This window comes from Geotrypetes seraphini, chromosome 2 (assembly GCF_902459505.1).
Source record: "Geotrypetes seraphini chromosome 2, aGeoSer1.1, whole genome shotgun sequence".
Classification (NCBI taxonomy): domain Eukaryota; kingdom Metazoa; phylum Chordata; class Amphibia; order Gymnophiona; family Dermophiidae; genus Geotrypetes; species Geotrypetes seraphini.
This window is the reverse complement of record NC_047085.1, coordinates 3,763,206-3,775,426: the sequence shown is the minus strand read 5'-3', so window position 1 is coordinate 3,775,426 and position 12,221 is coordinate 3,763,206. Positions and strand designations below refer to the sequence as shown.

General features: G+C 48.1%; 1 protein-coding gene across 2 annotated transcripts in view; it reads left to right on the top strand.

Annotated features, from left to right (window-relative positions):
* MROH1 (maestro heat like repeat family member 1) overlaps nt 1–12,221 on the top strand; it is a 411,563-nt gene that overhangs the window by 5,017 nt on the left and 394,325 nt on the right. Inside the window, exon 2 of one of the 2 annotated variants that reach the window (XM_033934479.1) lies at nt 4,015–4,269. The exons of the other annotated variant lie outside the window; for it this stretch is intronic. Within the exon in view, the coding sequence (XP_033790370.1) occupies nt 4,248–4,269 (22 nt within the window). The 5' untranslated portion in view covers nt 4,015–4,247. The remainder of the gene's footprint in view (nt 1–4,014; nt 4,270–12,221) is intronic. 2 annotated transcript variants of the gene reach the window in all.

Here is a 12,221-nt window from a genome sequence, read left to right as displayed (position 1 = left end):
TTCTGGAATTTAGAGTCTTTGTCTCCACCACCTCTACCGGGAGACTATTTCAAGCATCTACCACCCTTTCTATTAAAAAGAATTTCCATAGATTAATCCTGAGCCTATTACCACTTAACCTCATTCTATGCCCTCTTATTCTGGACTCTCAAGAGACTTACCTTATGCGTTTTTATGCCACATAGCTATTTAAACATCTCTATCATATCTCCCCTCTCCTGCCTTTCCTCCAAAGTATACATAAGAACATAATAGCCTTACTGGGTGAGACCAATAGTCCATCAATCCCAGTAGCCCGTTCTCACAGTGGCCAAACCAGGTCACTAGTACCTGGCCTAAACCCAAGGAGTAGCAATATTCCATGCTACCGATCCAGGGCAAGCAGTGGCTTCCCCCATGTCTTTCTCAATAACAGACTATGGACTTTCCCTCCAGGAACTTGTCCAAACTTTTCTTAAAACCAGCTACGCTATCCGTTCTTACCACATCCTCTGGCAACGTGTTCCAGAGCTTAACTATTCTCTGACTGAAAAAAAAATTCCTCCTATTGGTTTTAAAAGTATTTCCCTGTAACTTCATCAAGTGTCCCCTAGATTTTTAAGTCTGTCCCCATACGCCTTATGACGAAGACCATGCACCATTACATTACATTACATTACGGATTTCTATTCCGCCTATACCTTGCAGTTCAAGGCGGATTACAAAAGATTTGACTGGACATTTTCCAGTGAAGATACACTTATTTTTTTATTTTATTTTTTTAACAACAGAGGAGATATAGCTGGAAAGATTTCGAGGGGATTTACAAGTTGGATAGCAAATTGACAGTGCAGAACTGTGTGATATAAACAAATAGATTACATTTGGAGTAGGTAAGATTGCAATACATTTCAGGGATCTGTTTACTTGGTAGGTGATTTGGGGAGGATTTTATAGGGGAGAATTATCTGGAGGTAGGTGAAGAGGGGTTAAGATGTTTGGATGAATTTTTTGAAGAGCAGGGTTTTGATTTCTTTTCGAAATGTTTTGAAGTCGTCCGTTGTCGTCAGTAGGTTGGAGATGATATGGTTGAGTTTTGCTGCTTGTGTTGCCAGAAGGTTGTCAAACATTTTCTTGCGCTGTGTGTCTTTGAGTGGGGGGAAGGCAAAAGGGTTCGGGGTTCTTCTGTGTGTTGAGGTGAAGATCTGGTTTAAGCGGTTGTTTAGGTAGGAGGGGGAAGAGCCATTTAACGCTTTGAATAATAGGCAGTAGAATTTGAATTGAATTCGTGCTTGTATGGGTAGCCAGTGAGAGTCTAAGAAGGCAGTTGTAATGTGATCATATTTTCTCAGGGAGTAGATCAGTCTGAGGGTGGTGTTTTGTATGGTCTGAAGTTGTTTTATCATCATGGCAGGACAAGATAGATAGAGGGATTTTAGTAGCCTTCCTCTGCTCAGACTCCATCCTTATCGTTTTTGAAGGCGTGGCCTCTAGAATTGTACACAATATTCTAAATGAGGTCTCACCAGAGTCTTATACAGGCCATATCTCTTCCTATGCACCCTAGCATCCTTCTAGCTTTTGCCATTGCCTTGTCAATCTGTTTGGTTACCTTAAGATCATCACATACTATCACACCCAAGTCCTGCTCCTCTTTCATGCACAAAAGTGTTTCACTCTACCATTTCCTCAGGGTTTTTTTCAGCCGAAATGCATGACCATGCATTAAATCTTAGCTGCCAAATTTCAGACCATTCTTCAAGCTTCACTAAGTCCTTCATTGTGTTATTCACACCATCAAGGTTATCTTTTGAAGATTTTAGTATCATCTTCCAAGAGGCAAATCTTACCTGACTGCCCTTCAGCAGAGAATTGGATAGAGGGAGTGCACTAGATGTGGTGTATTTAGATTTTAGCAAAGCCTTTGACAGTGTTCCACACAGACGTCTAATAAATAAACTGAGTACCCTCGGGATAGGCTCCAAAGTGACAGATTGGGTCAGGAACTGGTTCAGTGTAAGATGACAGAGGGTAGTGGTCAATGGAGATTGCTCTGAGGAAAGGGCTGTTTGTCTGTCTTGCCTGTTTAGATTGTAAGCTCTTTAGAGCAGGGATTGGTTTCTTACTCTGTACAGCGCTGTGTGCACCTGGTAGCACTATAGAAGTAATTAATAGTAGTAGTAGTGTGTTGGACCTGTCCTTTTTAATATTTTTATAAGTGATATTGCTGAAGGTAAATTAGATAGATTGGACAGACAGGGGAAAATGTTTTGAGTACCTGAATAAACTCATGTAAACTGTTCTGTGCTTTCCCTGTAGAATAGTGTAGAAAATTGAATAAATAAATAAAAGCTGGAAGGATGCTAGGGTGCATAGAGAGAGGTATGGCGAAGCTTTGTGCTGTTGCTTCTTCATTTTAGTGCTGGCACTCACTAGGGCTGGGGGTGTGGGGAGAAGGTGAACCATAAGGATGAAGGAGGGGAGTTTCTGGACCATATGTACATAGGGGGACCTCCGCCTGAAACTATGTTGCCACTGCACTTGAATTGGGCAAAACTGGAAACACTAAGACAAAATTGGCAGCAATCCCTTAAAATCAGAACTTTGAATGCAATGCAATTCTGTAGAAATAGAAAAAGAAATGCATTTCAAACGTAAGGAAGTTCTTCTTCACCCAGAGAGTGGTAGAAAACTGGAACGCTCTTCCAGAGGCTGTTATAGGCGAAAACACCCTCCAGGGATTCAAGACAAAGTTAGAGAACTTCCTGCTAAACCAGAACGTACGCAGGTAAGGCTAGACTCAGGGCACTGGTCTTTGACCTAAGGGCCGCCGCGTGAGCGGCCTGCTGGGCACGATGGACCCAGCAGCAGCAATTCTTATATTGGACTGTGCAAATTGTGATGACCTCATCAATACACATTTCCCAAAACTAACAGAAAATGAAAGATTGCTCCATGAAGAATAAACAGGAAAAATGTATTATAGTCCTGGGGAAAAGAGAAGAAACAGCCGCTCTGCAATCTGAGCTGGACCAGGGCTGGAAATTGCTCTGCCCTCTCTACAAACCGTAATGTTACTCTTGTTTGGTGAATGATCTCCTTCCCCTCTTTCTTTCTCTTTATATATTAGTCCCAGGATAGGGATTGGGACTTGTATACCGCCTTTTTGGAGTTTTACCACCAAACTCAAAACGGTTTAAACTAAACTAAACCTTAAGTGTATATACCGCTCTCCATGGAAGTGGAGCTCGGCACGGTTTACAAGAACTTTAAATATAAGAAGAGAAAGGAAAAGGTTTACATGAGCTTCTATATAGAATGGAAGAGTAAGGGGGGAAATAGAATGACATGTTAGAGAAGAGCCAAGTTTTCAGTTGCTTGCAGAATAGTTGGAGAGAGCCCAGGTTCTGCAACGGGATAGTAAGGTCGTTCCAGAGCCCTGTGATTTTACATAGGTTTACTTAGAGGTCCCGGTGAGCTCACAATGTACCTGGGGCAGTGGAGGATTATGTGACTTGCCCAGAGTCACAAGGAGCAGCCGGGATTTGAACCCTAAATCTCAGGTAGCTCTAACCACTGCACCACACTGACTTGCTGCTGGTTTCTGACTGCAGCTTTGAGTTAATTAGGGTTTGTTTGTTTTTTCATTTGCTTTCTTTTCATGATTTGTAGTTCTTTTCTGTTTTTAAACTTATTGTTTGTCAACCACTTTGCTACTATTTTGCAGCATATAAAGCCTAATAAACCATAACCATAGTGACTCATACAAAATGTTCTCTGAATCTGACTTTCCCTGGCTGGAGCTCAGTGTGCCACTTCCTGCTGGGCTCCTCCAGATGTCATGTGATAAATGTCATGTGTCCCTTACTGCTTGTGCAAAGAGAAGCCACTGAAGTCTCTCTCTTCCTTTCAGTCCTGTAGATGAGGCCTGAGTTATCTGCGAGGCAAGGACCGCACTGTCCTAGTAAGCTTTTGGTGCTGCATGGTTGCATAAAGAAACCGGGCTGCGATACATGGTGTCTGTCTCCCTTGCAGGCTTCTAGGCAGAGAGAAGGATACGGACTCTGAGCAGGAGGTGTGGAATCTCGAGACTGATATGCAGAATTTTCTCTTGGCTGTTTGCCTTCCTCCCTCTCTGGGACTCTGATTCAGTCTGGTGCAAGGCACGAAGGGGAAGACAACTAGTCCAGCAAGTTATACTGAACTCTGTCACGTCTGGGAGAAAAATTCAGACGGTGGGAGCTGGAAAAGAAACCAGAGGACTGAGAATGGCAGACTCCAGGGTGAAAAGTAAGTGTTCCTACTTTCTTTCTAATGACAAATATCCTGCCCCATGGCATGGACAGCACGTGAACGCAGACTTGCTGAGCTGGGAATAAATGCATCTCAGGCTCTCATGAAAGGTAGAGAGGACACAGTGGGTAAACAGTAAGAACCACTCACATAAATGCACAGGGAGCTCCAGGCTCATACCAGGTACAGTGCAGGCACTTTCAAGACTGCCCCGAGGTGCAAAGCCAAGCAAGATGCTGCAACTGTAGTGGTTTATAGGCTGCATGAAATTACTACTACTAATCAATTGACGGTCCCTGCTCGGAAGAGCTTACAAACTAATATGGACAAATAGGACATCTCAGGGTTGGGGAGTTTCTGGTAGAAGGAATAATAGAATGGGTACCTGACAGTCAAAGAAGTTGGCTTTTAGTTTGGATTTGAAATTTACTGTAAGCTTTTTAACAATTTTTGGGGCCGATGCAGAAAGTCTCACAATAGAGCAATTTAGCTGCAAAAATTTATTTATTTATTTAATTTTCTATCCCGTTTTCCCCAAAGAGCTCAGAAAGGGTTATAGGTTAAACATACATAAAATACAGTTAACAGGTTACAGCTTGCCATATTTACAGTACAAGTTTAGGAAACAAGTTTTTATCCCAGGACAAGCAGGCAGGTATTCTCACTAGTGGGTGATGTCATCCGACAGAGCCCCGATACGGACATCTTGCAAGCATGTCTTGCTTGAAGAAACTCAGAAGTTTCGAGATGCCTGCACCGCGCATGCGCCAGTGCCTTCCCGCCCGATGCTCCGGGCGTGTCTCCTCAGTTCTTTTTCTTCCGCGGAGCTGAGAAGTCTATCTTCAATTTGCGCCCATTGAATCTCTTTTTTTTGCCTTCTATTTTGCCGCGGGTTGAGTTCTTTTGGCTCTCCTGTGCATTTATTTCTTTCTTTGATTTCTTTAAAAAAAAAATATATATATTTTCTTTCCGATACCGGGTCGGCCGCGTGGCTGGGGCCCCGCGCCTTCGACCTTGCGGCGGAGCTTTTCCGGCCTATGTCCCGGCCGATTACCGGTTTTAAAAAAAGTGTAGCAAGTGCCAGCGCGCGATTTCACTCGCGGACCCTCATCGACGCTGCTTACAGTGTCTGGGACCGGATCACTTCCCGAAATCATGCCGGCCTTGCTCCACTCTGACGGCGAGAGCGTTTAAGCGCCGCTGTCTGCTGTGGGAGTCCATGTTCAAGATGGAAGCTTCATCAGATCCTGCAGCTTCGACATCGACATCGACGGGTGCTTCGACTCCTTCCGCGAAGCCCTCTGCCTCCCTGGCTGCTTCGGGCCTCCTGAAACCGGCATCGTTCACACCGGTTTCGGCCCCGGCTTCGGCGCCGGAGCCTTCCTCCGTCTCCTCGGAGCAGGTATCGACCCCGACAGTTCCACCGGTGGTGCTCAAGGTGCCGAAGACTGGCAAGCAGAAGCACGCAGCACCGAAGGAGCGCGGAGACCGTGCGGAAGGGCCCCCTTTTGGTGCGGATCCCTCCATATCGGCTTCGTTGCGGTCCCTTCTGGAGGCTCAGTTCGTGGAGTTCATGCAGACCATGGGGCCTTGGCTGATTGCCACCATCCAGGGTGACCTTCCAGCTTCGGCTTCGAGGGGCGGACCGCCCCCTCCTCCTCCTCTTCGCCGCACGACCTCGTTGCTCGGCGAGGAGGAGCAGCGAGCGGTGTCCGGGTCCTCGAGGAGGTCCTCCGTTAGCGCTATACCTCCTTTGGAACCGATTCCCTCAAGGAGGGCCTCCCTTAGTGATATGCCTCTCTTGGAGCCCATCCCCTTGAGGAAAGCCTCGTTTAGTGACCTGCCTCCCTTGGAACCGATTACTCCGCCCCATGACTCAGTGTGGCGTCCACCTTCGGGGCCACCCAGTCCTGGGCATAGCAGGAAGCAGGACGAGTTCTTCCGAACCCCCTATCAAACCTGGGCGGCGTCGGGAGAGGCGCCGACTCTTCCGCCTCTGCGATCGACGGCATCGAGTCCAATCTGCTCCTTGGCGGCGTCTGAGCCAGTTTCTCATAGACGGGCTCGATCCCCTTCCAGGCATCGGGAGGGGCATCGATCCAGACATTCTTCGAAGCATTTCTCTCGGCATTCGACCGTCTCGCCTCAGAAGAAATTACCTCGGTTGGGGTATGCTGCTTCGACTGGGTCTCCTCCTCCGGGCCCGGAGTTCGAGGACCCTGAGGTTTTCTACTCGTCCTGTTGCTCGCAGGCCTCTCTGGATCCTGAAGCCTCTTCTTCTTCTAGTCCGTCTCGCAGACCGGCGACGGCGGACCAACTGTCCTTTTCATCGTTCCTCAGGCAGATGGCAGATGACATGGACATTACTCTCGATGCTGGGTCTCGATACTCCAAGGAATACCTCGATACCATGCACTTGCCTCATCCTCCGGCAGAGTCCTTGCGGCTTCCCCTGCACAAGCTCCTCGACCAGACCTTCATGCGATGCTTCGAGTCTCCTTACTCTATCCCTGCGGTCCCTGGCAAATTGGATGCGCAGTACCGCACGGTGCATCATAAGGGCTTCGAGGGTCCTCAGCTTTCTCACCAGTCCCTCCTGGTCGAATCCTCGCTCAAGTGGTCTCATCCTGGCCAGGTCTATGCTTCAGTGCCTCCGGGCCGCGAGGGCAGAACCATGGATAAGTTTGGTCGACGCATCTATCAGAATTCGATGATGTCGTCTCGGGTCCTGAATTACAATTTCCACTTTGCAGCCTACTTGGAATTTTTTCTACCTGTGCTTCGGAAGTTCACACCGTACATCGAGTCCCAGGCTAGGTTTGAGTTTGAGGAAGTGGTTGCTTCGCTGTCCCAACTTCGGCTTCAGTTAATGCAATCTGCCTATGATGCGTTCGAGCTCTCAGCCCGAGCGGTGGCCTGCTCGGTGGCGATGCGCCGGTTGGCCTGGTTGCGGACCATTGATATGGACCCGAATCTTCAGGACCGCCTGGCAAACGTCCCGTGTGCTGGGGCGGATCTTTTTGACGAATCCATCGAGACTGTTACGAAGAAGTTGTCTGACCACGAAAAGTCCTTCCAATCTATCCTTAGGCCGAAGCCTAAGCCTCAGCAGTCTCGACCTTCTCATCCGCCGTTGATTTATCAGCGGCGTTATCAGCCGAGGCAAACTCCACCTGCGAGGCAACCGGCGAAGCGCCAGCCTCCCCAGAAGGGTCAGCCTAAGTCTCAGTCGCCTGCTGTCCCTAAGACCACTCAGCCTTTTTGACTGTTTCGTCGAGGGCATAACCAACCTCGTTCTGCCTCCCCCTGTTTTTCCCATCGGAGGGCGCCTCCATCATTTTTATCATCGCTGGGAGGCCATAACAACCGATCTCTGGGTCCTTACTATCATCAAGGAAGGATACTCTCTTCATTTCCATCGGGTCCCTCCGGACCACCCTCCAAGAGAGTATCCTTCCAACTTGACTCAGACCGCCCTTCTTCTCCAGGAAGCTCAGGCTTTGCTCCGGCTTCGTGCCGTGGAGCCGGTCCCGTCAGACCAACTGAACCAGGGGTTTTACTCCCGGTACTTCCTTGTTCCAAAGAAGACGGGCGACCTGCGACCCATTTAGGACCTCAGGGCCCTCAACAAATTCCTAGTCAGAGAGATTGTGCATGCTGACACTTGCTTCTCTCTACCCTCTCCTCGAGCAAAACGACTGGTTATGCTCTCTGGATCTCAAGGAGGCCTACACTCACATTCCCATTCATCCGGCCTCCCGCAAGTTCCTCAGATTTCGGGTGGGACATCTACATCTGCAGTATCGAGTGCTTCCATTCGGCCTGTCCTCGTCTCCCAGAGTCTTCACGAAGTGTCTGGTGGTGGTGGCCGCTGCACTCCGGAACAGGGGTCTTCAGGTATTTCCATACCTCGACGACTGGCTCATCAAGGCCCCGTCAGCTCCAAAGGTCGTTTCGGCGACCTTGGCAACGATCTGCTTCCTGCAGAGCCTGGGCTTCGAGATCAATTTTCCCAAATTTCATCTGCTGCCTACCCAGTCCCTTCCCTTCATCGGGGAGGTACTGGACACCATTCAGCTTCGAGCATTCCTTCCTCCTCAGCGCATGGATGCTCTTCTTCGTCTCTGCCAGTCTGTGTCTTCTCGCCAGTCCATCTCAGCGAGACACATGATGGTCCTCCTGGGCCACATGGCCTCTACAGTTCATGTGACACCCTTTGCCAGGCTCCATCTCAGAATTCCTCAGTGGACCCTAGCTTCTCAATGGACTCAAGTGTCAGACCCGTTGACTCGACACATCATAGTCACTCCTGCTCTTCGGCAGTCTCTACTTTGGTGGATGACCTCTTCGAAACTATCCAGAGGTTTGCTGTTTCACACTCCTCCTCATCAGAAGGTTCTCACAACCGATTCCTCGACCTATGCCTGGGGGGCTCATCTGGATGGGCTTCGCACTCAGGGATTCTGGACCAGTGCGGACCGCCTCCATCAGATCAATCTTCTGGAGCTCAGAGCCATCTTCTATGCTCTTCAAGCTTTTCAGCATCTGCTTCACAACATGGTGGTCCTCATCCGTACAGACAACCAGGTTGCCATGTATTATGTGAACAAGCAGGGGGGCACGGGATCGGCCTCCCTCTGCCAGGAAGCTCTCAGAGTCTGGGATTGGGCAGTTCGCCACAATGCCTTCCTCAAAGCTGTCTACATTCAGGGGAAGGACAATGTCTTGGCAGACAACTTGAGTCGTCTCCTCCAGCCTCACGAATGGACTCTCCATTCCAACCCCCTTCATCAGGTCTTTGCACAATGGGGGACACCTCAAATAGACCTCTTTGCGGCTCCCCACAACTTCAAACTGCCTCAGTTTTGCTCCAGGATCTACACTCCTCATCGACTCAAGGCAGATTCCTTTCTGCTGGATTGGGGGACTCGATTTCTGTATGCGTTTCCTCCATTTCCTCTCATTCAAAAGACTCTGGTCAAGTTGAAATCAGACCAAGCCACCATGATTCTAATAGCTCCTCGGTGGCCCAGGCAACCTTGGTTCTCCCTTCTACTTCAACTCAGCAGTAGGGAGCCATTCCTTCTTCCAGTGTTTCCTTCACTGCTTACTCAGCATCAGGGATCTCTACTTCATCCCAACCTGCAGTCTCTCCACCTGACAGCTTGGTTCCTCTCAACATAACTCCCCACCAGTTTTCCCAGGCGGTGAGGGATGTCTTGGAGGCTTCCAGGAAGCCTGCTACTCGTCAATGCTACTCCCAGAAATGGACTAGATTTTCTTCATGGTGTATTTCCAATTCTAAGGAGCCTCAGCGAGCCTCCCTTTCCTCTGTGTTGGACTATCTTCTACACCTGTCTCAGTCCGGTCTCAAGTCGACATCTATACGAGTCCACCTGAGTGCTATTGCGGCTTTCCATCAGCCTCTACAGGGGAAACCTCTCTCTGCTCACCCTGTGGTTTCCAGATTTATGAAAGGACTTTTTCATGTCAATCCTCCTCTCAAACCGCCTCCGGTGGTTTGGGACCTCAATGTTGTCCTTTCTCAGCTTATGAAACCTCCTTTTGAGCCTCTAAGCAAGGCTCCACTAAAGTTTCTCACTTGGAAAGTGGTTTTTCTGGTGGCCCTCACATCTGCTCGCAGGGTCAGTGAGCTTCAGGCCTTGGTGGCGGACCCACCTTTCACAGTTTTCCATCATGACAAGGTGGTCCTCCGCACTCATCCGAAATTCCTACCTAAGGTGGTCTCTGAATTTCATCTCAACCATTCCATCGTGCTTCCAGTGTTTTTTCCAAAGCCTCATTCTCATCCTGGAGAATCAGCTCTGCACACTCTGGACTGTAAACGTGCTTTGGCTTTCTACTTGGATCGCACCAAACTACACAGAACTGCTCCTCAACTTTTTGTCTCCTTTGATCCGAACAAGTTGGGACGACCTGTATCGAAGCGCACCATCTCCAACTGGATGGTGGCTTGTATCTCTTTCTGCTATGCCCAGGCTGGATTACCTCTTCCCTGTAAGGTCACAGCCCATAAGGTCAGAGCAATGGCAGCCTCTGTAGCCTTCCTCAGATCGACACCGATTGAGGAGATTTGTAAGGCTGCCACTTGGTCCTCGGTTCATACATTCACCTCTCATTATTGTCTGGATACTTTCTCCAGACGGGATGGACAGTTTGGCCAAACAGTGTTACAAAATTTATTCTCCTAAGTTGCCAACTCTCCCACCATCCCACTGAGGTTAGCTTGGAGGTCACCCACTAGTGAGAATACCTGCCTGCTTGTCCTGGGATAAAGCAATGTTACTTACCGTAACAGTTGTTATCCAGGGACAGCAGGCAGCTATTCTCACGTCCCACCCATCTCCCCTGGGTTGGCTTCTCTGCTAGCTACCTGAACTGAGGAGACACGCCCGGAGCATCGGGCGGGAAGGCACTGGCGCATGTGCGGTGCGGGCATCTCGAAACTTCTGAGTTTCTTCAAGCAAGACATGCTTGCGAGATGTCCGTATCGGGGCTCTGTCAGATGACATCACCCACTAGTGAGAATAGCTGCCTGCTGTCCCTGGATAACAACTGTTACGGTAAGTAACATTGCTTTATCCTAACATGATACGTACTAGGGGTCTAATAACACAATAAATAATATACAGTTTGCCATAGTTATCCTTGCAGTGTAACTTTTTTCAATACAAGTTATTATTCTAACTTGACACACATTAAGGATCTAATACCAATAATATATAATGTACAATTTACAGGTTAAATTTTCCATACTTGCTGTGGAAGATCTTTCAATTCAGATTTTTATCCGAAAGTGACAAATAGGATAAATTTTTATCCTAATGTGACACATACAAACAAAAAAAATCCAACAGAGTCTGCAATACAGAAGCAGCAAACGAAAACAAGAACAAAAATTGCAGACAATATGTACAAGATGCAGTCTATGTTTATTAAACCCAATATTGAATGCGGCAACTAATATCACCTTTTTACAAACCAACAGACCCAACACGGTCTGTGTTTCGGAAAACACACCTTCTTCAGGGGTCCTAAGAAAATAAATGACAAACCTAAGACATACAATAAATACAGTTCAAGACAATAAAAAATATATACGGTGGTACCTTGGTTTACGAGCATAATCCGTTGCCTCTGCCGTCGGTCAACGCCTCCCAGCTCCCATCTAAGCCTGCCGCCATTCTGAATGAGCAAGTGTGCGGCTTCACCTCTCCTCTCCTGTCCCGACAACATGCTCACCACGTATAAGCACGCAGAACGTCCTGCATGCTTATACGTGGTGAGCGTGTTGTCCTATGCAGCGGCTGACTTAGGAGAAGAGAGGTGAAGCCGCGCGCATGCTCATTCAGGATGGCGGCAGGCTTAGATAGGAGGTGCTGACCGATGGCCGAGGCATCGGCCAAAGTGGGAGGGCAGCCGCACGGGGACCCTGAGGGAAGGAAGGCACCACTTTGGAATCGCTGTAGTACCCGCAGGCAGGTATTCACCCCTGGGCCACCATTGCAAACTTTGGTTGTGGAACGAATCTTCTGAGTTTGCATTAAGGCATATGGGGAACTTTGCTTTGATAAACGAGCATTTTGGATTACGAGCATGATCCTGGAACGGAGTATGCTCGTAAACTAAGGTACCATTGTATATATTTTTTATTGTCTTGAACTGTATTTATTGTATGTCTTAGGTTTGTCATTTATTTTCTTAGGACCCCTGAAGAAGATGTGTTTTCCAAAACACGGAGCGTGTTGGGCCACCATTGCTGAGTGCTCGTTTATCGGGGCAGTGCTCGGTTTACGAGACAAAAGTTTGCTGAGTGTTTTGCTCGTCTTGCAAAACACTCGCAAACCGGTGCACTCGTAAACTGAGGTACCACTGTATATAAAATTTCAAGTTTAAGTTTCATGTTTAATAATTGTTTTGATTAATCG